Source organism: Epinephelus lanceolatus, chromosome 12, assembly GCF_041903045.1.
Source record: "Epinephelus lanceolatus isolate andai-2023 chromosome 12, ASM4190304v1, whole genome shotgun sequence".
Taxonomy (NCBI): domain Eukaryota; kingdom Metazoa; phylum Chordata; class Actinopteri; order Perciformes; family Serranidae; genus Epinephelus; species Epinephelus lanceolatus.
The window spans coordinates 45,414,921-45,442,431 of record NC_135745.1 but is presented as its reverse complement, the minus strand read 5'-3'; the positions used below and the strand labels follow the sequence as shown (position 1 = coordinate 45,442,431).

Sequence of the window (27,511 nt, the reverse complement as noted above, 5' to 3'; positions counted from 1 at the left end):
TTCTGGATTTTACAGGGAGCCAGTGCAGAGAAGCTAAAACAGGAGAAATATGATCTCGTTTCTTAGTTCCTGTTAGTACACGTGCTGCTGCATTCTGAATTAGCTGGAGAGTTTTTAAGGACTTACTAGAGCTACCTGATAATAGAGAGTTACAGTAATCCAGCCTAGAGGTAACAAAAGCGTGGACCAATTTTTCTGCATCTTTTCGGGTCAGGATAGGCCTAATTTTCACAATATTTTAAATGAGAATTAAAAAACAATACAGTAATGAAACAGTAACTCCAACAGAACAGTACAGAAAAGCAACAAAACTATAACAAACAACAGAAGAAAGCAGAGAAACTGTGTGATAGTACACTGGGCATGAGATGGATTATTGAATTAAGAAGCCATGGTGAACACATGAGTTTGATGAGTTATTATTATTATTTGTTATCATCCATCCATTTTCCAACCGCTTATCCTTTTATGGGTCACAGGGGGGCGGAGCCTATCCCAGCTGACACTGTGTGAGGGGCACGGTTCCCCCCTCTGGACAGGTCACCAGACTATCACAGGACTGACACATAGAGACAGACAACCATTCACACTCACATTCACACCTACAGACAATTTAGAGTCACCAATTAACCTGCATGTCTTTGGACTGTGGGAGGAAGCTGGAGCACCTGGAGGAAACCCACGCTGACACAGGGAGAACATGTCAGAGCACCTGGAGGAAACCCACGCTGACACAGGGAGAACATGTCAGAGCACCTGGAGGAAACCCACGCTGACACAGGGAGAACATGTCAGAGCACCTGGAGGAAACCCACGCTGACACAGTGAGAACATGTCGGAGCACCTGGAGGAAACCCACGCTGACACGGGGAGAACATGTCAGAGCACCTGGAGGAAACCCACGCTGACACAGGGAGAACATGTCAGAGCACCTGGAGGAAACCCACGCTGACACAGGGAGAACATGTCGCACTAGTGTGCAGCCTTTATTTTTATTATTATCATTATTAAACATGTAAAGTCACAGTCGTGGTTTTATTGTGAAAGGTAAACAGGTGTTTATCAGGACAGATTTTTAGTGGTTATTAATATTAAGTGACATCACGTCCACACAGCTGACCAATCACTGAGTAAGGAGGAAGTGATGTCACAGTGTTTCAGTCTCCAGTTTATAAAGACACACATATTTTGGTACTTTTCAGACTCAGAAATCGGAAATATGATGTCACACTGATTCACTTTTATTCTTCAGATAGAAAATAATCAAACATCTTCTCTGATAGAAATTATAGATCATAGGCTATAGATTATAGATCATAGGTTATAGATCATAGATTATAGATCATAGATTATAGATCATAGGTTATATACTTCTGCTGTGGCAAGATGTTCGTGCTTTTACTTTGAAAAACTGGAAGCGGAAGTGGGTGTGTCCATCATGTTTAAATAAACGGCAGCCTGTTAGCAGATAGCCTGTTAGCAGTAGGTTGGTGAGTTTCGGGATAAGATGCCGAAGGTCGGCGCTGAGGCGGAGCTGCGGACTCTGACGGAGGTGAGGACACACCTGTAACCTTCAACTTTAAATTCAAAATCAAACTTTATTCCATTAAACAACAACATGACGTGTCATCTGAGCTGCTGCTAACCGGCTAGCCTGCGAAGCTAACAGGAAAGATCCATTAAGAGGCGTTAGTTTAGTTAGCGCAATGTTAAAAAACATAACAAAAAAACAGTAGCTGACCGACTGCTGCTACTGTCTCCTCTCCTCCTCCTCTTCCTCTCCTCCCGTGTCCTCCTCCTCCTCCTCTCCTCTCCTCCTTTGCTCTCCTTCCTCTCCCCCTCTTCCTTCTCCTCTCAGTGTCAGTACAGGTATCCAGGTGAAACTCTGTTAGATCTTCAGAGGGTTCGTTCTCTGTTCTCTGATCTTCGTCTCTACGTTGATTTTTACTGTGAGTACATGAACATTAATTCATTCATTCATCCATCAAACACTCTGGTTCCCTCAAAGACAAAAACATAGAGACACATGACCCCCACTCCCTCTATCCTCTTAGGACTACAGTTCCCATGATCCTTGTGGTGATGTAAACAGGAAGTATAATGCTTCCATGGAGTCTGGGACGAACCGACTGTTCACACCAAGAGAACATTCGTAAATCTGACACTCTACAATAACATGAGAATGTTCTGTGTCTACAGACAGGTGCTGCAGTCAGGTGCCGCAGACAGCTGCAGCTGCAGACAGGTGCTGCAGTCAGGTGCCGCAGACAGCTGCTATGCAGACAGGTGCTGCAGACAGCTGCAGCTGCAGACAGTTGCTGCAGACAGGTGCTGCAGACAGGTGCTGCAGACAGTTGCTGCAGACAGCTGCTATGCAGACAGGTGCTGCAGACAGCTGCAGCTGCAGACAGGTGCTGCAGACATTTGCTGCAGACGGTTACTGCAGACAGGTGCTGCAGACAGGTGCTGCAGACATTTGCTGCAGACGGTTACTGCAGACAGTTGCTGCAGACGGTTACTGCAGACAGTTGCTGCAGACAGTTACTGCAGACAGGTGCTGCAGACAGGTGCTGCAGACAAAAATGGCGATATTCATTTGAGTGTTTCCCTGCAGAGCTACAGTGGAAGGATCATAACAAAAAGAGAGAATTGGGCACTATACAAAAGACTGTAACGTTAAAAGATATCTGCTTGAGCTTATACTTGCAGCATTCATATAATAATTGGGATTCAGATGGGTGAGTGTGAGCAAACATTATCAATGTGACAATTTCGTCTCAGTTTGTGGCTGGCAGCTTATAGCCCTTTTTTTAATTCCGACCTTAGTAATTAAATAATATCTTTCACCGCGTTGTCCACGTTTATTTATCCTGTGTGAAACAACACGATGAGAACGTACGGGCTGCATTATCTCAGATGCTTTTTGTAGTCCATCTTCAGCACATTGTAGTTTCACCACAGCAGACCCACGTCAATAACATCCGCCGTCGCATCATTACGTAGCCCAGTGTAAGTGCAGTTGGATTCTCTCAGCACCACAGTTGTCTTTTCCTAAGTCCTTATGAATTCTCCTTCACATCTTCCCTTGACCTTGTGACGTTTTCCATCGAGGTCAAGGAAAAGTGGTTAGGAAAAGACGATAGGAGGGACTTTTCGACTGCAGTCCATGCCTACATTCAGAGCGAGGGGTGACGAGGAAGTAGAACTACACATGGCATACCTACACGCGAAAGAATGGCAGAAGCAAGAAAGCTTGAAAGTAAGCTGGTACGGTCCGGTACTGCGTACCGCCACTGAATCTTTTAGTGGTACCAGGAAGAGGAGAGAGCGGCTGCCTGCTAAAGCTCACATTCAGAACCAGCCACGGCCGCACTTTAGGCCAGAAAATAGATCTGCTAACAATATATGCAGTTTTAAACTTTGTCTGTTTGTACACAGAGAACAGCTTGAACCAGCTGCGTGTGAGCTAACGATCAGGGACTTCACTCTCAGCAGTACGTGACTGCGCATGCGCGTCTACTTCTGAAACACAGTGGTTGGGGTGCGTTTGATTTATTGTACTGGGACGTTTGTTTTTCCCACAACTGGACCACGGACGTCAAAAAACGCCGTTTGAACCGGGACAGGACAAACAATAAATGAAACCAGCAAAACTCCACACATTCTTGTGGTCGGCTCAAATGCTGTCAGCGTGATTTAAATAGTAAATATTTAAATAGTAAATATTTAGTTTATTGCAGATATTGATCAATGTTTTTTACAACGAAAAATAGGTAACGACGAAAAGAAAAAAATGACATGCATGGGTTTAAATGTTCATCAAGGTTTCATACACGCCAGCACCCTAAACATTACAACAAATATTCTACTATACACTTTGTGAAGTGTTTCTAATTTCTTTCTGCTCCATACAGGTACAGTAAAATATTGAAATGTTTTTGTTTGTTTGTTTGGTTTTTGACTTTGCTTTTTAAAAATGCATGAAGCGAGGAGAGCTGAACAATATGAAGCAATGAAGGTTTTGGTAATAGTACCAGCAAGAATTTAAAACTACTTTCACCCCAGTATATACGTGATATCAAACTGTTGATAGAAATGTTATTTTATTTGCAAATATTTTAATGAAGTATTTCTTGTTTAAGTACATGGGATCTTAGGATTTTTTTAAATTTTTTTTTTATTTTATTTTTTTGCCCTGGTATCGACTTTGGTATCGAGAATCGTGTGATTTTACTGGTATCAGCACCGACTACTGAATTTTTGGTATCGTGACATCCCGGCTGCAGACGCAGAACAGATAAGCTTCTGTCCGTCTGCAGTGGTGTTCAGACAACCATCACATGATTTTGATACTGAAGAAAACTACATGTATGTTTTTCACGTGTCCATGTGCAGAGGGGTGAAGAACACAGAAGAACAGGTACCGTCACTGCTGACCGTGCTGGTGAGCAGCCAATCAGCTGACAGAAACAATAACTAACTTCCTGTTGCTGTAAGAACAGCTGAACAATGGTGGCTGATGAACAGACCTGAAGGTAACTTGTCCTCTGACAGGTTTCCCAAACAAAGAGAAGAAGAAGCTGGTTTACCTGGCAGGGACACTTCCTGTTCTCTACGAAGGTGAGACTCTGATAACCAAACAGTCACTGTCCGTCTGTCCATCTGTAGTCTGTATGTCCGTTTGTCTGTCTGCTTCAAGTTGAGCTGTCGTTCTTTCCTCTTTTTTTGTCATTGTTTTGTTATCAGTCAGTGTGCAACATTTAGTTCCCCAGATTTAGCTGCAGAGTGAGCACTCCTCTCTTTCATGCTGCTCTTCGGTACAGGCAGCTGCAGACCCAGGGTGAGTCTGAGTGAGACGGAGGCAGCTGTAGACCCAGTTACGTCCTTGGCACGTGTTTTACGTCAATCACTACCACGTTATTTTCATATTTTGCACCACATGCAAAAGTGAGCGTGTCTGTACTGACACCGCTGCACTGACAAGCCGGAGACGTGTTGCTCCTCCTCACTTCAAGTCGCTATCATTAACTTTTAACCTGCAAAGGTGGCAGTGCTGCAACATTGTAGGACTTTATGAAAGCCCTTATGAACATTTCAATAGTTACACATTAAAACAATATTTATTTGCAGTTACTCTATTGAATGACCCCGGAGCATGAGCAAACGCTCTGTGTCACTTCAGATCAAAGAGATGCGCCCTGTCACTGTCAGTGCAGGGCTGACAGGTCATCCTCCGCTGAGAAGGGAGAGGAGATGGATTGTAGGTCTGTTTGTAAACGGGGCTTCTCTGACAGTCATGTATTTCCCCAAGAAAACATCTCTTTTTTTCTCTTTTTTTTTTTGTTTGTTTGTTTTGTTTTTTCAAAATGTTGACTCTTTAAGTCTTGTGTTTTCTTTACAGGAAGTGAGTATAATATCCCAGTGTGTATCTGGCTTCATGAGACCCACCCGGTGTCCAGACCTCGCTGTTTCGTCTGTCCCTCTGTCTCCATGGTGATCAACCCATCCTGTTCCTGTGTAGATGCCTCCGGCAACATCAGTCTGGATGGACTGAAAAATTGGACTCATGTAAGGCCCACTGAGTATGCTCAGTCAGACAAGCCTGGATAGTCAGCAGTTGAACATTAGTTGTGGTTAGCATGTAGCATTAGCCTGGTTAGTCAGCAGTTGAACATTAGCTGTGGTGAGCATGTAGCATTAGCCTGATTAGTCAGCAGTTGAACATTAGCTGTGGTTAGCATGTAGCATTAGCCTGGTTAAAATCAATCAGTTGAGATCATAACAATGTTGTGTATGTCACTTCCTGTTAGGGCGTGTCCAACCTGTCACTGCTTGTGTCAGAGATGAGGCGGGCCTTCCAGAGGGACACGCCCCTGTATGCCAGGTCTCCAGTCCAAGCCCCGCCCCCTGCAGGTGTGCAGGTGTCAGTGTTAGCTGGAAGGTGTGGTCTCCAAGCTCATGGTTATTGGTAATAATCAATAACAGCTTTTGGTTATAAGGAAGGTTTTATATCTTAGTGTTCTCCTCCTGCAGCATTCATCCTCCCACCTCCATCACCTCCTCCTCCGCCATCACCTCCTCTATCACCTCCTCCTTTTCAAAGAGCCACCACCTCCCCCTCACCTCCTCCCGCCTGTCTGGACTGAAAGGTAAACTTCCTGTCATGATCCTGGGCTCAGCTAAATGTGACGTGTGTTTGTCTCTAAAGTGACCCGACGAAGCCCCTCCCCCTCTGTTGCAGCCAGCCAATGGGAGCAGAGCAAGGAGGTGAGGGTGAGGAGGTCGTACACTGAGGAGCTGCTGGGGATCGACTTCAGTGCGCCTCCTCCTTTATCTTCCTCCTCCAACAACCACAACAACCCATTCCTGAGCTCCTCCCCCTCCTCAGGTGAGACACCTGATCCAGACTGAGGCAGACCTGCACAGTCTGAATCTCTGTCCTGCTGACTGCTGGGTAGTGATGTTAATTATAACTGTAACCATTCCCAAACACTGCAGAACAGGTGCACAGACTCCTGCCTGACTCCACCTGGTCCTGGTCTCCACAGGTGTGGCCCCTGCAGACCCTCTCAGCAGGAGGATGGGAGCTCTGAGGCTGGACACAGAGTCCAGCAGAGACCAGCAGGGTGGGTCACCAGTACAGACAGTCCAATCAGAGGCAGCCAGAGATGGTCACGACACAGGTCCTGGACCAACAGCTGGTCTTGGGACTCAGAGAATTCAGTCAGAACCTGCAGCTGGAGAGGAACACGCCAAGGTGAGGAGGACAAATGGGTCAGCAGGTCTTAGGTGTTCTCAGTGGGTCTCACTTTCAATCAGTTTTATTTATAAAGCCCAAGATCACGAGAGATGCAGGTAATGACAGTAGCTTACAACAACATTAATGAAAGTAATAATATTATAGTTATAGTTCTGGCTACTGTGGTACAATATGTTGAAAGTATGTATTAGTATCAGACAGTATACTTGTGTGACAATAGTCATATGTGTATAATAACAGTAGAAGTATGACTAATGACTAATGATGGCAGCAGCAGCAGGAGGCATCTGGCAGGACCACGGCAGCAGCACAACCACACACGTCACGCTGTCCAGGCACCGCTGTGATATGAGTTAATCTGAGAGACAGTGGAGCACAAAGGCTCCGGAGAAGAAGCCGAGTTAGTGACATCCAGAATGGCCGAGTTAGCAAGATGCAGTAATAGGATACGAGAGAGAGAGAGAGACAGAGACAGAGACAGAGAGAGATGCAGGTAATGACAGTAGCTTACAACAACATTAATGAAAGTAATAATATTATAGTTATAGTTCTGGCTACTGTGGTACAATATGTTGAAAGTATGTATTAATATCTGGCAGTATACATGTGTGACAATAGTCATATGTGTATAATAACAGTAGAAGTATGACTAATGACTAATGATGGCAGCAGCAGCAGGAGGCATCTGGCAGGACCACGGCAGCAGCACAACCACACACGTCACGCTGTCCAGGCACCGCTGCGATATGAGTTAATCTGAGAGACAGTGGAGCACAAAGACTCCGGAGAAGAAGCCGAGTTAGTGACATCCAGAATGGCCGAGTTAATGTTCCCAAACTCTCTTGGAAGGTAAAAGGGTCTCAATGAGAGCCAGATCAACATCAGCGTTACATACAGACTCTCTCACAATGTAGTTCCTACAATAGCGGTCACTGATGTACACACCAATACTCGAGTCTCGAGCCACAATGGCAACTCGCCTATATTGCGTGAGAGTGTTTGGGTTGTTCCCAGCAGCATCCAGATTATCAGCAAAAGCAACAGTCCTTGTGCTAGTAACGTCATGGTGGACACATCATGCACATTAATCACTCATATCCATTAAAATAACAACCGATCCACTTTGAATGGCACGAGTCCGGTTCGGTCTCAGGTGGTCTAAGCAGGTCTCAGGTGGTCTAATATCTATCTTCTTCCTCTTAACATTTCAGATGGCGGCCCGTCTTCCTCCAGACAAGGCAGCCATCTACCTGTCTCTGATGACCATGGAGGGGAGGAGCTTCAGCCCAGGTGATGTCATGGAGGCGGTCCAACTCAACAGAGATTTCCCATTAGCCCTTAAGTTCCTGACTCACAGCTGCCCCATCTGTCAGGAGCAGGTGTCCTTCAGCAAGGTGAGCTCATCAGCCTATCAGAGACCACACCTGTCAGAGCCACCTCCTCCTGTTTCTTCTTCTTCTCCTCCTCTATGTCCTGTAGATCATCACCATGACTCACTGCTCCTGTTTCTTCTTCTCCTCCTCTTCTATGTCCTGTAGATCATCACCATGACTCACTGCTCCTGTTTCTTCTTCTCCTCCTCTATGTCCTGTAGATCATCACCATGACTCACTGCTCCTGTTTCTTCTTCTCCTCCTCTTCTATGTCCTGTAGATCATCACCATGACTCACTGCTCCTGTTTCTTCTTCTTCTCCTCTATGTCCTGTAGATCATCACCATGACTCACTGCTCCTGTTTCTTCTTCTTCTCCTCTATGTCCTGTAGATCATCACCATGACTCACTGCTCCTGTTTCTTCTTCTTCTCCTCTTCTATGTCCTGTAGATCATCACCATGACTCACTGCTCCTGTTTCTTCTTCTTCTCCTCTTCTATGTCCTGTAGATCATCACCATGACTCACTGCTCCTGTTTCTTCTTCTTCTCCTCTTCTATGTCCTGTAGATCATCACCATGACTCACTGCTCCTGTTTCTTCTTCTTCTCCTCTTCTATGTCCTGTAGATCATCACCATGACTCACTGCTCCTGTTTCTTCTTCTTCTCCTCTTCTATGTCCTGTAGATCATCACCATGACTCACTGCTCCTGTTTCTTCTTCTTCTCCTCTTCTGTGTCCTGTAGATCATCACCATGACTCACTGCTCCTGTTTCTTCTTCTTCTCCTCTATGTCCTGTAGATCATCACCATGACTCACTGCTCCTGTTTCTTCTTCTTCTCCTCTATGTCCTGTAGATCATCACCATGACTCACTGCTCCTGTTTCTTCTTCTCCTCCTCTATGTCCTGTAGATCATCACCATGACTCACTGCTCCTGTTTCTTCTTCTCCTCCTCTTCTATGTCCTGTAGATCATCACCATGACTCACTGCTCCTGTTTCTTCTTCTCCTCTTCTATGTCCTGTAGATCATCACCATGACTCACTGCTCCTGTTTCTTCTTCTCCTCCTCTTCTATGTCCTGTAGATCATCACCATGACTCACTGCTCCTGTTTCTTCTTCTCCTCTTCTATGTCCTGTAGATCATCACCATGACTCACTGCTCCTGTTTCTTCTTCTTCTCCTCTTCTATGTCCTGTAGATCATCACCATGACTCACTGCTCCTGTTTCTTCTTCTTCTCCTCTTCTATGTCCTGTAGATCATCACCATGACTCACTGCTCCTGTTTCTTCTTCTTCTCCTCTTCTGTGTCCTGTAGATCATCACCATGACTCACTGCTCCTGTTTCTTCTTCTTCTCCTCTTCTATGTCCTGTAGATCATCACCATGACTCACTGCTCCTGTTTCTTCTCCTCCTCTTCTATGTCCTGTAGATCATCACCATGACTCACTGCTCCTGTTTCTTCTTCTCCTCCTCTATGTCCTGTAGATCATCACCATGACTCACTGCTCCTGTTTCTTCTTCTTCTCCTCTATGTCCTGTAGATTATCACCATGACTCACTGCTCCTGTTTCTTCTTCTTTTCCTCTATGTCCTGTAGATCATCACCATGACTCACTGCTCCTGTTTCTTCTTCTTTTCCTCTATGTCCTGTAGATCATCACCATGACTCACTGCTCCTGTTTCTTCTTCTCCTCCTCTATGTCCTGTAGATCATCACCATGACTCACTGCTCCTGTTTCTTCTTCTCCTCCTCTATGTCCTGTAGATCATCACCATGACTCACTGCTCCTGTTTCTTCTTCTCCTCCTCTATGTCCTGTAGATCATCACCATGACTCACTGCTCCTGTTTCTTCTTCTTCTCCTCTATGTCCTGTAGATTATCACCATGACTCACTGCTCCTGTTTCTTCTTCTTTTCCTCTATGTCCTGTAGATCATCACCATGACTCACTGCTCCTGTTTCTTCTTCTCCTCTTCTATGTCCTGTAGATCATCACCATGACTCACTGCTCCTGTTTCTTCTCCTCCTCTATGTCCTGTAGATCATCACCATGACTCACTGCTCCTGTTTCTTCTTCTTCTCCTCTATGTCCTGTAGATCATCACCATGACTCACTGCTCCTGTTTGTTCTTCTCCTCTTCTATGTCCTGTAGATCATCACCATGACTCACTGCTCCTGTTTCTTCTCCTCCTCTATGTCCTGTAGATCATCACCATGACTCACTGCTCCTGTTTCTTCTTCTCCTCCTCCTCTATGTCCTGTAGATCATCACCATGACTCACTGCTCCTGTTTCTTCTTCTCCTCTTCTATGTCCTGTAGATCATCACCATGACTCACTGCTCCTGTTTCTTCTTCTCCTCTTCTATGTCCTGTAGATCATCACCATGACTCACTGCTCCTGTTTCTTCTTCTCCTCTTCTATGTCCTGTAGATCATCACCATGACTCACTGCTCCTGTTTCTTCTCCTCTTCTATGTCCTGTAGATCATCACCATGACTCACTGCTCCTGTTTCTTCTCCTCCTCTTCTATGTCCTTTAGATCATCACCATGACTCACTGCTCCTGTTTCTTCTTCTCCTCTTCTATGTCCTGTAGATCATCACCATGACTCACTGCTCCTGTTTCTTCTTCTCCTCTTCTGTCTTGTAGATCATCACCATGACTCACTGCTCCTGTTTCTTCTTCTCCTCCTCTATGTCCTGTAGATCATCACCATGACTCACTGCTCCTGTTTCTTCTTCTCCTCCTCTTCTATGTCCTGTAGATCATCACCATGACTCACTGCTCCTGTTTCTTCTTCTTCTCCTCTTCTATGTCCTGTAGATCATCACCATGACTCACTGCTCCTGTTTCTTCTTCTTCTCCTCTTCTATGTCCTGTAGATCATCACCATGACTCACTGCTCCTGTTTCTTCTTCTTCTCCTCTTCTGTGTCCTGTAGATCATCACCATGACTCACTGCTCCTGTTTCTTCTTCTTCTCCTCTATGTCCTGTAGATCATCACCATGACTCACTGCTCCTGTTTCTTCTTCTTCTCCTCTATGTCCTGTAGATCATCACCATGACTCACTGCTCCTGTTTCTTCTTCTTCTCCTCTATGTCCTGTAGATCATCACCATGACTCACTGCTCCTGTTTCTTCTTCTTCTCCTCTTCTATGTCCTGTAGATCATCACCATGACTCACTGCTCCTGTTTCTTCTTCTCCTCTTCTGTCTTGTAGATCATCACCATGACTCACTGCTCCTGTTTCTTCTTCTCCTCTTCTGTCTTGTAGATCATCACCATGACTCACTGCTCCTGTTTCTTCTTCTTCTCCTCTATGTCCTGTAGATCATCACCATGACTCACTGCTCCTGTTTCTTCTTCTTCTCCTCTATGTCCTGTAGATCATCACCATGACTCACTGCTCCTGTTTCTTCTTCTTCTCCTCTTCTATGTCCTGTAGATCATCACCATGACTCACTGCTCCTGTTTCTTCTTCTCCTCTTCTGTCTTGTAGATCATCACCATGACTCACTGCTCCTGTTTCTTCTTCTCCTCCTCTATGTCCTGTAGATCATCACCATGACTCACTGCTCCTGTTTCTTCTTCTCCTCCTCTTCTATGTCCTGTAGATCATCACCATGACTCACTGCTCCTGTTTCTTCTTCTCCTCCTCTTCTATGTCCTGTAGATCATCACCATGACTCACTGCTCCTGTTTCTTCTTCTCCTCCTCTTCTATGTCCTGTAGATCATCACCATGACTCACTGCTCCTGTTTCTTCTTCTTCTCCTCTTCTATGTCCTGTAGATCATCACCATGACTCACTGCTCCTGTTTCTTCTTCTTCTCCTCTTCTATGTCCTGTAGATCATCACCATGACTCACTGCTCCTGTTTCTTCTTCTTCTCCTCTTCTATGTCCTGTAGATCATCACCATGACTCACTGCTCCTGTTTCTTCTTCTTCTCCTCTTCTGTGTCCTGTAGATCATCACCATGACTCACTGCTCCTGTTTCTTCTTCTTCTCCTCTTCTATGTCCTGTAGATCATCACCATGACTCACTGCTCCTGTTTCTTCTTCTCCTCTTCTATGTCCTGTAGATCATCACCATGACTCACTGCTCCTGTTTCTTCTTCTCCTCCTCTATGTCCTGTAGATCATCACCATGACTCACTGCTCCTGTTTCTTCTTCTCCTCCTCTATGTCCTGTAGATCATCACCATGACTCACTGCTCCTGTTTCTTCTCCTCTTCTATGTCCTGTAGATCATCACCATGACTCACTGCTCCTGTTTCTTCTTCTCCTCCTCTTCTATGTCCTGTAGATCATCACCATGACTCACTGCTCCTGTTTCTTCTTCTCCTCCTCCTCTATGTCCTGTAGATCATCACCATGACTCACTGCTCCTGTTTCTTCTTCTTCTCCTCTTCTATGTCCTGTAGATCATCACCATGACTCACTGCTCCTGTTTCTTCTTCTCCTCCTCTATGTCCTGTAGATCATCACCATGACTCACTGCTCCTGTTTCTTGTGTCAGACGTGTTTTAAGACGTTTTTCTCATCGGCCATTAAAGAGAAGAGCATCGATCAGCTGGTTTGTCCTCAGTGTGGTCGACCTGAGGTCAAAGGTCAGGGAGGGATGGAATACTTCAACCTGCTGGACACACAGGTGAGGGGTCAGGGGTCACCTGGACACACAGGTGAGGGGTCAGAGGTCACCTGGACATACAGATGAAGGGTTAGAGGTCACTTGGACATACAGATGAAGGGTTACAGGTCACCTGGACACACAGGTGAGGGGTCAGAGGTCACCTGGACACACAGGTGAGGGGTCAGGGGTCACCTGGACACACGGGGTCAGAGATCATCTGGACACACAGGTGAGGGGTCAGGGGTCACCTGGACACACAGGTGAGGGGTCAGAGATCATCTGGACACACAGGTGAGGGGTCAGAGATCATCTGGACACACAAGTGAGGGGTCAGGGGTCACCTGGACACACAGGTGAGGGGTCAGGGGTCACCTGGACACACAGGTGAGGGGTCAGAGGTCACCTGGACACACAGGTGAGGGGTCAGGGGTCACCTGGACACACAGGTGAGGGGTCAGAGATCATCTGGACACACAGGTGAGGGGTCAGAGATCATCTGGACACACAAGTGAGGGGTCAGGGGTCACCTGGACACACGGGGTCAGAGATCATCTGGACACACAGGTGAGGGGTCAGGGGTCACATGGACACATAGGTGAGGGGTCAGAGATCATCTGGACACACAGGTGAGGGGTCAGGGGTCACATGGACACACAGATGGGGGGGTCAGAGGTTTGCATGAGCACTGTTGTGTCTTCACATCCTGATTGTGTCTCTGTCTCAGTGGACATCCAGATCCCTCTTTCAGAGAGCAGGATCAGTGAAACTCTGAGTTTGTTCAGCCTGAGGCTGAGCGTGTAGCAGGAAGTAGAAACATTTCAATTTCAATTTTATTTATAAAGCCCAATATCACAAATCACAATTTGCCTCACAGGGCTTTACAGCATACGACATCCCTCTGTCCTTATGACCCTCACAGCTGATCAGGAAAAACTCCCCAAAAAAAACCCCTTTAACGGGGAAAAAAAAAAAAACGGTAGAAACCTCAGGAAGAGCAACTGAGGAGGGATCCCTCTTCCAGGACGGACAGACGTGCAATAGATGTCGTACAGAACAGCTCAGCATAATAAATTAACAGTAATCCGCATGACACAATGAGACAGAGAGAGAGAGAGAGAGAGAGAGAGAGAGATGCAGGTAATGACAGTAGCTTACAACAACATTAATGAAAGTAATAATATTATAGTTATAGTTCTGGCTACTGTGGTACAATATGTTGAAAGTATGTATTAATATCAGACAGTATACTTGTGTGACAATAGTCATATGTGTATAATAACAGTAGAAGTATGACTAATGACTAATGATGGCAGCAGCAGCAGGAGGCATCTGGCAGGACCACGGCAGCAAACATGGCGTGTCCTTTAGTGAATGAAGTGGTGGAGGTTGAGGCCCAGTGTATTCAGAGGCTGTTGTGTAAGGAGAAGGTGATTAGAGCCTGTTTGGATGTCTCCCTGGAGGAGTGTCTATATGAAAGATACTGTTTGACCTCACACTATCATTTATCTAACAATCTGTTCCACCCACATATATCACATATTACACATCCTGGATTTACATTATCATCACAGCACATTTTATGCATTGTCCTTTGATTCTTTTCTTTATAACATCAGAGACACTGAACACATCAGAGAGACAGCGGTTTGTCGGCCCGTAAGAAAAGTGTCTCTGGCTCTGAAAAGACTTTGGACCCTTGTTGTGGTTTTCCCTGGACATAAATCACAATCCATTATTAAAGTAATTACCACGGAGCATCGGTGGCTCAGTGGATGGAGCGGACGCCCCGTGATCAGACGCAGCAGCCGCGGGTTCAAACCCAGCCTGCTGTCCTGTGCTACATGTCGTTCCCTCTCTCCCCATAACGTTATGCTGTCCTGACATTAAAGGCAACAAAAGCCCAAAAATAATGTTTAAAAAAAGAACTGCAGGTTTGTCAGTGTTGATGAGAAATGAATCTACGTGGACACATGATGCAGTGATTCATGAATACTTTTCATATATTCAAAGACTCCGCGGTGTAACTGGCTCATTGATGGGACTCAACATCCCATAATAGCTCCATGTGAGAATAAAGGAGATTACATGAAGTCATTTCACAGCAGTTAAATGAACCTCAGCCTAATATTGACAGAATGAAGTCAGTAGAAACAAAACTTTTACCAGTCTGTTTGATATCTGTGTGTTTGATGTTGAGTTTGTGCCCAGTGTGTTTGGGCTCCATCACATGACAGCTGAATAACTTATATTCAAATATATGAACACTGTTAAGATAGAAACATGTTTCTGTATGTTAGACACATGACCTCATCACATGACATCAATCATGAATCATGTTATCTGCACTCTACTGATGATGTCTGTTGGTGTTCACTGTGAACGCACCTCTCTCAGGCTGAACATACTCAGAGCTGATTGACTTAATGCTGATCAGCTGTTCTGTTTCTCAGCTCAGAGATCAGGATCAGTCAGCTCAGAGATCAGATTTATTCTGTGGAGCTAGCCTGCTCCAGACCAGGCTAAGTTCCAGGATCTATTTAATCTTATCCCTTATCTCAGTCAGCAGTCACCACAAACAGAAACCAATAGTTATTCCACTGCCCACTGCACATTGCTATCATATTCAACCAGACCCACTGTCATTTAAACATTTGTGATCACTAATTGCAATCATTTTAGATAAATGATGATTTTAGATGATTTTGCAATCATTAGATAATTTACAGTTTCCCATAGACTATATATAAAATACTCATCCCATATAAATATAAATACACATCAAAGAGTGACGTGATGTTCCTTTATTGAATAAGGATAAATCAAAGCAAGTAAACCATCAGCTCCTTTCAAAACTGAAGTCACACAGTGACTCTACAAGATAGAAAGCACGGAATCAAAGCATATTATACAACACAAGAATAAATACACATTCAAAGGTCTGTATATGATACCACATGTCTGCACACTGAAATAAATGCAGGACAAATCCATACACAACAAATGAACAGACAAATGAATGGATGCAGTAGCCTCCCTGCAAGCTTGTATACACACAGTATACAGCACAAACAACATAAGAGGCCAAATCAATTTAAATTGAATTAATAAAAACAAAACACATATTCCTCTGCCACTGCAGGACATATTTAACTGAAATGTAAAGCATGCATGTTAACTAAAATAATTGAACACATATTAGTCCCTGACCAGCCGACCACTGTCATCATCAGGGAAGATGGCAGGATTGTCCCAGTCCATGTGTGATGGGGGCCCTCTCCTTCCTCAGGCAGGCCACAGTGATGTCACATGCCCTCAAAGGGCTGACCCTTAAGTGGTTAAGACAGTGAAAGCGTGCCTTCAGGAGGCCAAAGGTCATTTCGATCCTGGCCCTTGTCCTGGCATGGGCATGATTATAGGCCTGCTGTGCTTCCTGAGGGTCTGTGTATGGTGTGAGGAGAAAAGGCCCCCAGCAACACACCAGAGAATTCTCCTACAAAACAATACACAATACAAACACAAATAAATACAAATACAAAATCTCATCATCACAACCTCATAAATAGAGTGACATTCTTGACACAGCCATGATGTGTGTTGGTGTTGGTGGCTCCAACAGTGTGACAGTGCTGCCAGAAACTGCAAGGCAAACCAAAGTCAGATAGTCCAAATGGATTCGATATGAATGTGGTTATGTCCCATGTAGAGATGGAAGAATGTACCTTGTATGAAGCGGGTGGCATCTTGGGAGGGACATATGTTTGTGTCTGTCCCCCCAGGGATCCCCTCCAACACAGGCCTGCCTTTGTTTTGTGCCAAGGCTATGTCCTCTGCCGGGGTGAGGTCAGCTGATGGTGACCCACCACCCATGCCTTGCTTGTGTTTTTTTTTTTTTTGACTGCTAAAACAGTACAGACAATGTGTGAGCAGGCACCTTCTGGGTACAATGTACACTTGTGCATTGTTCAGTATTAGTCAGGGCACTTACCATTCTGCAGGATGTTCTTATATTTAATCTTGACTTGCTGCCATGTCTGTTTTGGTCCAGTCATGTTTAATCTATACACATACACAATACAATACAACACACATACAACTACATTTTCAGAGATGTTAATTAACTATTGGATTGTAATTGTGATGGTTTCAGCGGAGCAGTGAGTGTGTATTTGTGCACTACTTACGCATTCAGGCGGTCTGCAATACTTTGCCACGCTTTCTCTCGTTGTTTTATAACTGCGGCGGTGTTGCCTTTCTTTTTGATTTGATCCTTTACCTCTTCGTAAGCCTCCATGAGGATTTCTGCCTCTGACGGGGAAAAGTACGCCGCTCTTGTTGCCATGGTGAATCAGTGAATCTGTGCTCGATGGCGGGGTCTATTTGAGGAAGCAGCGTGCGCGCACTGATCCAGGATTGGTTTCACCTGACTTGATGAATCCGTGTCTGCTCATCCTGGCTTGGTCTTTGTGCAACCCATTAAGCCTGGACGCTCTTGTTTTGGATTCGTTGAACCCAGCTCATTTATCCTGGATGTTTGAATCCTACTTTTGTGAAACGGGCCCCTGGTCACCAGCTGTTTGTTTGTTTGTTTGTTTGTTTGTTTACAGATTCGTCACTTCCTGCCACCTGAAATCCACGAACTCTTCCAAAGGAAACTCAGAGATCGAGCTCTGCAGGAAATGCCGAACTTCCGCTGGTGCTCTCATGTAAGGACAAGACTCAGGGACAGAGTCCTGCTGAGACAAGACCACACCTGTCTCCACTCCTGTCCTCTCACCTGTCTCCACAGTGTCCATCCCCACAGTGTCTGTCCCCACACCTGTCTCCACAGTGTCCATCCCCACAGTGTCTGTCCCCACACCTGTCCCCACAGTGTCTGTCCCCACACCTGTCTCCACAGTGTCCATCCCCACAGTGTCTGTCCCCACACCTGTCCCCACAGTGTCTGTCTCCACAGTGTCTGTCCCCACAGTGTCTGTCCCCACACCTGTCCCCACAGTGTCTGTCTCCACAGTGTCTGTCCCCACACCGTCTGTCCCCTTACCTGTCCCCACACCTGTCCCCACACCTGTCCCCACAATGTCTGTCTCCACACCTGTCCCCACAGTGTCTGTCTCCACAGTGTCTGTCCCCACAGTGTCTGTCTCCACAGTGTCTGTCTCCACACCTGTCCCCACAGTGTCCCTACAGTGTCTGTCTCCACACCTGTCCCCACAGTGTCTGTCTCCACAGTGTCTGTCCCCACACCTGTCCCCACACTGTCTGTCTCCACAGTGTCTGTCCCCACAGTGTCTGTCTCCACACCTGCCCCCACAGTGTCTGTCCCCACAGTGTCTGTCTCCACAGTGTCTGTCCCCACACCTGTCCCCACAGTGTCTGTCTCCACACCTGTCCCCACAGTGTCTGTCCCCACAGTGTCTGTCTCCACAGTGTCTGTCCCCACACCTGTCCCCACAGTGTCTGTCCCCACAGTGTCTGTCACTACAGTGTCTGTCTCCACACCTGTCCCCACACTGTCTGTCTCCACAGTGTCTGTCCCCACAGTGTCTGTCTCCACACCTGTCCCCACAGTGTCTGTCCCCACAGTGTCTGTCACTACAGTGTCTGTCTCCACACCTGTCCCCACACTGTCTGTCTCCACAGTGTCTGTCCCCACAGTGTCTGTCTCCACACCTGTCCCCACAGTGTCTGTCCCCACAGTGTCTGTCTCCACAGTGTCTGTCCCCACACCTGTCCCCACAGTGTCTGTCCCCACAGTGTCTGTCTCCACAGTGTCTGTCCCCACACCTGTCTCCACAGTGTCTGTCCCCACACCTGTCCCCACAGTGTCTGTCTCCACACCTGTCCCCACAGTGTCTGTCCCCACAGTGTCTGTCACTACAGTGTCTGTCTCCACACCTGTCCCCACACTGTCTGTCTCCACAGTGTCTGTCCCCACAGTGTCTGTCTCCACACCTGTCCCCACAGTGTCTGTCCCCACAGTGTCTGTCTCCACAGTGTCTGTCCCCACACCTGTCCCCACAGTGTCTGTCCCCACAGTGTCTGTCTCCACAGTGTCTGTCCCCACACCTGTCCCCACAGTGTCTGTCTCCACACCTGTCCCCACAGTGTCTGTCCCCACAGTGTCTGTCACTACAGTGTCTGTCTCCACACCTGTCCCCACACTGTCTGTCTCCACAGTGTCTGTCCCCACAGTGTCTGTCTCCACACCTGTCCCCACAGTGTCTGTCTCCACAGTGTCTGTCCCCACACCTGTCCCCACAGTGTCTGTCCCCACAGTGTCTGTCTCCACACCTGTCCCCACAGTGTCTGTCCCTACAGTGTCTGTCTCCACACTTGTCCCCACAGTGTCTGTCCCCACAGTGTCCCCACGGTGTCTGTCTCCACACCTGTCCCCACAGTGTCTGTCTCCACACTTGTCCCCACAGTGTCTGTCTCCACAGTGTCTGTCTCCGCACCTGTCCCCACAGTGTTTGTCTCCACACCTGTCCCCACGGTGTCTAGCTCCACACCTGTCCCCACAGTGTCTGTCCCCACAGTGTCTGTCTCCACACCTGTCCCAACAGTGTCTGTCTCTGTGTTTCAGTGTTCCTTCGGGATGCTCCATGAGGCCGACAGGTTGAGGATGGACTGTCCCAGCTGTAAGAAGAGCACCTGCTGTCAGTGCAGATCACCTGTAAGAACAACACACACCTGTCTCTCTGATCACAGGTCAGAACCTCCACAGACTAACATGGTCCTGTGTCTGCAGTGGTCTCCCCAACATCAGGGACTCTCCTGTCACCAGTTCAGAGTCTGGCAGCAGCAAAACCAACCGGACCACCACACCTCCACCACCACCACCCTGCTCAGCTACAACAGCATCGGTACAGACACCACACCACCACCAGGACCTTCATCTGGGTCCATACAGCACCAGGTCCTCCTGACACCAGGTCCCCCTATCACCAGGTCCCCCTGACACCAGGTCCCCCTTAACACCAGCACCTCGTGTCACCAAACTTGGAGACGACACATTGTGAAGGCATGGATATTCTTTATTATCCTGGGTCCAAACACATCCCACTCCCCGTGATCCTGCGGATGCCTCCACTGTGGTTATTGCTTGTCAGTGTTGCCAGATCGTGGGATGGAAACAAGCCCAAAAGAAGCGACTATCATGCGTTTAAATAACTTTCTGGACGGATATATGTAGAGGAAGGTGACGTTTAGAGAGCAAACCCAAATAAGCAGCTCCACTTTAGAAACAAGCCCAAAGTCGTGGCTAATAAGTGGACCTGGCCAGGGGCAACCCTGCGGCTTGTCCTCACATTTCTTCCGTCCTCCTGCGCGCTGACGTGGGACGTATCCCGCCTCTCATTGGCTGAGGCTCTTTGTCAGTTGTGTCACACTTCTCCAGTTTTCTAGCATGCCAGATATCCAGTCACAGACGAGGAGGCAACTTGCTTGTAGGCTTGTTCACACATGAGGACTCGTCGTGGCAGACTATCTGCCGACTCACCTCCGACCCAAGGTGGTTCTCAAGATCGTCTGCGACGTCAAAATCGCAGGTGAAAGTCGTGTAATGTGAACTAGGCTTTAGGGGGACGTGGTGTCAGGAGGACCTGGTGTTTGGAGGTCCTGGTGTTACGGGGACCTGGTGTCAGGAGGACCTGGTGTTAGGGGGAACAATTTGAAGGTCCTGACGTTAGGGGGACCTTGTGTCCGAAGGACGTGGTTTTAGGGGGGCCTGGTGCTGTGTGGATCCAGATGAAGGTGTTAGGAGGACCTGGTTTGTTAGGGGGATCTGGTGCTGTGTGGACCCAGATGAAGGTGTTAGGAGGACCTGGTTTGTTAGGGGGAACAATTTGAAGGTCCTGATGTTAGGGTGACCTTGTGACAGGAGGATCTGGTGTTAGGGGGAACAATTTGAAGGTGCTGATGTTAGGGGTACCTTGTGTCAGGAGGATCTGGTTTTAGAGGGACCTGGTGCTGTGTGGACCCAGATGAAGGTCTTGGTGTTAGGAGGACCTGGTGTTAGGGGGATCTCGTGCTGTGTGGACCCAGATGAAGGTCTTGGTGTTAGGGGGACCTGGTGTAAGGGGGACCAGGACCACCAGCTCCCCCTGACACCAGCCCCGCCTGACACCAGCTCCCCCTGACACCAGCTCCTCCTGACACCTGCTTCTCCTAATACCAGGTTCTCCTGACACCAGCTACCCCTAACACCAGGTCGTCCACATGACACCAGATCTTTCTGACACTAGCTCCCCCTGACACCTGCTCCCCCTGACACCAGCTCCTCCTGACACCAGGTCCCCCTGACACCAAGTCCCCCTGACACCAGGTCCCCCTGACTACAGCTCCCCGACACCAGGTCCTCCTGACACCAGGACCTCCTCACACCAGGTCCCCCTCACACCAGCTCCCCCTGACACCAGCTCCCCCTGACACCAGGTCCTTCTGACACCAGCTCACCCTGACACCAGGTCCTCCTGACACCAGCTTCCCCTGACACCAGGTCCCCCTGACACCAGGTTCTCCTGACACCAGCTCACCCTGACACCAAGTCCTCCTCACATCAGCTCCCCCTGACATCAGGACCTCCTGACACCAGGTCCTCCTGACACCAACTCCCCCTGACACCAGCTCCCCCTGACACCAGCTCCCCCTGGCACCAGCTCCCCCTGACACCAGCTCCCCCTGACACCAACTCCCCCTGACACCAGGTCCTCCTGACACCAGCTCCCCCTGACACCAGGTCCTCCTGACACCAGCTCCCCCTGACACCAGCTCCCCCTGACACCAGGTCCTTCTGACACCAGTTCACCCTGACACCAGCTCCTCCTGACACCAGCTCACCCTGACACCAGGTCCTCCTGACACCTGCTTCTCCTAATACCAGGTCCTCCTGACACCAGCTCCCCCTGACACCAGCTCCCCCTGACACCAGGTCCTCCTGACACCAGGTCCTCCTGACACCAGCTCCTCCTGACACCAGGTCCCCCTGACACCAGGTTCTCCTGACACCAGCTCCTCCTGACACCAGCTCCCCCTGACACCAAGTCCTCCTGACATCAGCTCCCCCTGACATCAGGACCTCCTGACACCAGATCCTCCTGATACCAGCTCCCCCTGACACCAGCTCCCCCTCACACCAGCTCCTCCTGACACCAGCTCCCCCTGGCACCAGCTCCCCCTGACACCAGGTCCTCCTGACACCAGCTCCCCCTGGCACCAGCTCCCCCTGATACCAGCGCCCCCTGACACCAGCTCCCCCTGACACCAACTCCCCCTGACACCAGGTCCTCCTGACACCAGCTCCCCCTGACACCAGCTCCCCCTGACACCAGCTCACCCTGACACCAGGTCCTTCTGACACCAGCTCACCCTGACACCAGGTCCTCCTGACACCAGGTCCTCCTGACACCAGCTCACCCTGATACCAAGTCCTCCTGACACCACCTCCCCCTGACACCAGGTCCTCCTGACACCAGCTCCCCCTGACACCAGCTCCCCCTGACACCAGGTCCTCCTGACACCAGCTCACCCTGACACCAAGTCCTCCTGACACCACCTCCCCCTGACACTAGGTCCTCCTGGCACCAGCTCCCCCTGACACCAGGTCCTCCTGACACCAGGTCCCCCTGACACCAGTTCCTCCTGACACCAGCTCCCCGTGACACCAGGTCCTCCTGACACCAGCTCCCCCTAACACCAGTTTGCCCTGACACCAGGTCCTCCTGACACCAGCTCCCCCCTGACACCAGGTCCTCCTGACAACAGGACCTCCTGACACCAGAATCTCCTGACACCAGGTCCCCCTAACATCAGGACCTTCAACTGGGTCCCTCTGACACTAGCTCCCCCTAACACCAGGTCGTCCACGTGACACCAGGTCCTTCTGACACTAACTCCCCCTGACACCAGGTCCTCCTGACACCAAGTCCCCCTGACACCAGGTCCCCCTGACTACAGCTCCCCCTGACACCAGGTCCCCCTGACACCAGCTCCCCCTGACACCAGGTCCCCCTGACACCAGGTCCTCCTGACACCAGGTCCCCCTGACACCAGTTCCCCCTGACACCAGGTCTTCCTGACACCAGCTCCCCCCTGACACCAGCTCCCCCTAACATCAGGACCTTCAACTGGGTCCCTCTGACACTAGCTCCCCCTAACACCAGATCGTCCACGTGACACCAGGTCCTTCTGACATTAGCTCCTCCTGACTACAGCTCCCCCTGACACCAGGTCCTCCTGACACCAGGTCCCCCTGACACCAGGTCCTCCTGACACCAGGTCTCCCTGACTACAGCTCCCTAACACCAGCTCCCCCTGACACCAGGTCCTCCTGACACCAGCTCCTCCTGACACCAGGTCCCCCTGACACCAGGTGCCCCTGACACCAGGTCCTCCTGACACCAGCTCCTCCTGACACCAGGTCCCCCTGACACCAGGTGCCCCTGACACCAGGTCCTCCTGACACCAGCTCTCCCTGACACCAGGTCCTCCTGACACCAGCTCCCCCTGACATCAGGTCCTCCTGACACCACCTCCCCCTGACACCAGGTCCTCCTGACACCAGCTCCCCCTGACACCAGCTCACCCTGACACCAGCTCACCCTGACACCAGGTCCTCCTGACACCACCTCCCCCTGACACCAGGTCCTCCTGACACCACCTCCCCCTGACACCAGGTCCTCCTGACACCAGCTCCCCCTGACTCCAGGTCCTCCTGACACCAGGTCCCCCTGACACTAGGACCTCCTGACACCACCTCCCCCTGACACCAAGTCCTCCTGACACCACCTCCCCCTGACACCAGCTCCCCCTAACACCAGCTCCTCCTGACACCAGGTCCCTCTCACACCAGGTCCTCCTGACACCAGGTCCCTCTCACACCAGGTCCTCCTGACACCAGGTCTCTCTCACACCAGGTCCTCATGACACCAGGTCTCTCTCACACCAGGTCCTCCTGACACCAGGTCTCTCTCACACCAGGTCCTCATGACACCAGGTCTCTCTCACACCAGGTCCTCCTGACACCAGGTCTCTCTCACACCAGGTCCTCATGACACCAGGTCTCTCTCACACCAGGTCCTCCAGAGGAACCCTTGTAGTTCTCATCTGCTGAGGGTCTGATCAGTTCTGGTTACTAGTAACTCATGTCTCTGTACTTAGGATGTTGTGTGTTTAGTGTGTTATTCTCTGTAAAGTGTTCTAATGGATTCTATTATCTGACTCTACTGTGTTTGTCCTCAGAGTGTCCAAACTGTCAGTTTGTCTTCAGTCTGTCCAAAGGAGGCTGTCTTCACTTTACCTGCAGTCAGTGTCAGCATCAGTTCTGTGGAGGCTGCAGTCAGCCCTTCAGTCCTGGATCTGTGAGTTCTACTGTCAGGTTCTACTGTCATCTACTGTTACGTTCTACTGTCACATTCTACTGTCATCAACTGTTGCGTTCTACTGTCACATTCTACTGTCAACAACTGTCGCGTTCTACTGTCAGATTCTTCTGTCAGATTCTACTATTACGTTCTACTGACATCGACTGTCGGGTTCTACTGTGCCCTCCTTCTCTTTGCTGAGTGACATTTTGTGGGGTCTGATCATGAAGACGTTCTGCAGTCTGTGTTCCTGTGGTGGTTTTGTCATTCTTGGGGGCAGACAGAGGAAGCTGGCTCTTAACGGGACAAATAGGCTTGTTCCCATAATTACTGTTTTAATCAGGAACCACAGAATTGAGCTCTAAGTTCTTTGACAGAGTAGAATCTTGAGAACAGCAGCAGTATGATGGAGGTGTTGAGTTAAAACAGGAAGTGACTCAGCAGTTCCTGGTTCAGATGATCCCCCTCCAGTGTGGACGGGCGTCCCTGCTGATGTCCCTCTGTGGTTCTAGGAGTTTATGATGGAACATATCTGTTGGTGAGACAGAACGGAGGAACCATTCAGGACATAATCTTCCTTTAAATTATGATATGACACATGTTGTTGTCCCTGATGTTATGTCTCCCAGATTCATGTTGGACTTTTGTCTCCTGGTGAATTGTCTCCTGACAGATGATTAGATTAGGTTAGAGGCAGATGATGATGATACCAGAGAGAACACAATTGGACACGTTAAGTCTTTTATGGACGAATATAATGATCTGGATAGAACCTTAAAGAAACCATAATGTTCTGATCGACCCCAGCCCTTCAATGGACATGAGTGTCCCCATAACTCCGTCCCACAGGACGTCTGTGAGACAAATAATACAGCTAACTGTCCCTCAGTCACTGCTTCTGGTCTTCTCTGACATCCTTAGATGTCCTCTGTTGTCCCCAGGCATGCAGGTTCTCTGCTGACTGTGGAACCAAAGGACTTCACGCCCATCACCCCAGAGACTGTCTGTACCACCTGAGAGACTGGAGCGTGCCCCGCCTACACCTGCTGCTACAGGTGAGACAGGTTGACCCTGAGAGCTCAGGTGTGTGCAGGTGAGGACAGGTTTGATCAGGTGTGTCCTGTCTCAGTATTACAGAGTGTCTCCCACCTGGTTGGAACCAGCCAATAACAGCTCTGCTGGCAGCAGTCAGACAGGTGAGGTCTCTTTGCACTCACTTGGTGGAGCTCTGTCCGTCCCCGTGTCGTTGACCTGTCTGTTTATTTGTAGGACTGTGTTTGGTTTTGGAGCTCAGAGACGACGGCGGCAGGCGGGAGGAGCCGTGCGGACGACTGGCGCTACCTGAGTACAGAGGATACTGCCAGTAAGCCCACAGCTCCCAGTAACTCTTCCCACTCTGACCCAGTAATCCCTCCCACTCTGACCCCAGTAACCCCTCCTACTCTGACCCCAGTAACCCCTCCCACTCTGACCCCAGTAACCCCTCCTACTCTGACCCCAGTAACCCCTCCTACTCTGACCCCAGTAACCCCTCTCACTCTGACCCAGTAACCCCTCCCACTCTGACCCCAGTAACCCCTCCCACTCAGACCCAGTAACCCCTCCCACTCAGACCCAGTAACTCCTCCCACTCTGACCCAGTAACCCCTCCCACTCTGACCCAGTAACTTGTCCCACAGGATGCATTATAAGGAGCGTTTGGTGGAGCTGATCAACCGTTGCTGTGCCGACCCAGCGGTCCTCTTCAGCCCGGCAGAGATGATGGCGGAGCTGCAGCGCTGGAACGTCGCCACGCCGACCAGGAAACCAGAGGAACCAGAGCCACTGTACACACACCGCCTCCGCCTGGTCAGTGACATCATCATCATCATCATCATACATACGGATTACCAGTGACATCATCAGATTACCTGTGACATCAGTCAGTTTACCTGTGACATCAGTTAGAGTACCTGTGACATCATCAGTTATGCTGTGATCCATTTACGTTGCTATGAGCGGTGAGACTCAAGATGATGTCGTTACTACCTGTCTAAATTGGCGGTATGTGTCCTCGTCATTTACGACCTTAACATAAACAAAGATGGATGCCTCCAAGAAAGCAGTTGTCACTATTGCAGTAGCGGAGCCTTTATTATTAGCATCACTGCTAGCTACTTTCACTAACACCAATGGATAAACAGCACATACACAACATTCCACGCACAACAACACATCATAAAGCATTCCCATAAGGCGTTATAATGTGTACGAGTCATTCACATGAAGACTCAAATGTGCTAAACAGTAAAAATAATAGTAAAGAGCAGAGCCACTTATGGTAAATATAGGGCGCAGCCATCTTTGCTTTTGTCAGTCCTCTGAGTTCGTACGAGACCGCTACTGTTAGAACCGTCTCAAAGAGGCGTGTCATGACGTGTCGCTGCGTAATCTTGCACAGCTTCCTATCTTTCCTACCGTCTTACTAGTGGTACTGTGACATCATCAGTTTACCTGTGAGATCATCAGATGTCATCAAAGAAATAACATGTTTTCTGACGTCATGAACTCAAAGTTTTTTAACATTTATTGATGACAGGACATGATCAGATTGTTGTTTTTGTTAGCCAATCACAGAGCAGCATTCTGTCTCTGTCTCCTCAGACTTTGACCAACAGTGTTCCTCTCAGGAAGCCGCCGAGCTTTCTACTCAAACTCAACAACGACCTCTGACCTCTGCTGCAGCTCCTGGAACTCCGCCTCCTCACCTGCTGGCTGACTCTGCCCACTCCTAACATGTCAGCCAATCAGAGGGTTCTGTGTCAGCGCAGTTATCACTAACATTAATGTAAATGGAGTTCTGAAGGCAAAGTGTACTTCTGGCCACGCCCCCTGTAGTGATGTCGCACCAGGTGAAGGGTGGTCCTCATGTGTCTCCATCCCAGTGACTGATTGACTCAGTAGTTGTCATGGAAACGTAGCCATACAAACAAAGGGACCAAAGGAAGAGCGAGCAGCCAATCAGAGCTCAGGCCTGAAGTTCACTTTAACAACAGCATTCTAACAAGCTAACGATGCTAACAAGGCTCTGCTCAGTGTTTATCCTCTTGTGTTTGTTAGTGTTAGCGCTTGTTAGCATGTATTAGCATGTGTGAGCAGGACTAACACATCATAGTGTTAGTATATGTTAGCAGTGTTAGCACTTGTTAGCATGTATTAGCATATGATAGCAGGACTAGCACCTGTTAGCCTGTGATAGCAGTGTTGATGCAGGTGAATGATGCAGGTGTGACAACTCCTCTGAACTTAACTTTTTTTCTGCACTTTAACTGTTTGATTAAAAACAAATGACATCATCTGGTGAGAACACCTGTTGTCTTCAGGTAACACTT

At 48.7% G+C, this 27,511-nt stretch overlaps 1 protein-coding gene across 6 annotated transcripts; it reads left to right on the top strand.

The window, feature by feature from the left end:
* The first annotated feature begins 1,378 nt into the window (after positions 1–1,378).
* LOC117271954 (E3 ubiquitin-protein ligase RNF31) lies at positions 1,379–27,475 on the top strand. 6 transcript variants are annotated; one of them, XR_013492478.1, is made up of 19 exons: positions 1,379–1,552; positions 1,859–1,949; positions 4,555–4,620; positions 5,402–5,568; positions 5,811–5,941; positions 6,034–6,149; positions 6,242–6,388; positions 6,549–6,757; positions 7,972–8,154; positions 12,628–12,798; positions 17,385–17,483; positions 19,364–19,453; positions 19,529–19,643; positions 24,019–24,137; positions 25,082–25,195; positions 25,270–25,336; positions 25,430–25,503; positions 25,820–25,988; positions 26,784–27,475. XR_013492478.1 is itself a non-coding variant. In XM_078173487.1 (19 exons), the coding sequence occupies exons 1-19, from the start codon at positions 1,508–1,510 to the stop codon at positions 26,850–26,852; spliced, it is 2,262 nt and encodes a 753-aa protein (XP_078029613.1). In that variant the 5' UTR covers positions 1,395–1,507; the 3' UTR covers positions 26,853–27,475. The 6 variants fall into 6 exon arrangements, 2 of the variants coding, with proteins under 2 accessions (XP_078029613.1, XP_078029614.1); XM_078173487.1 differs by having other exon boundaries at positions 1,395–1,552; positions 25,410–25,503; XM_078173488.1 differs by lacking the exon at positions 1,379–1,552 and adding an exon at positions 4,396–4,444 and having other exon boundaries at positions 25,410–25,503.
* The last annotated feature ends 36 nt before the right edge of the window (positions 27,476–27,511 follow it).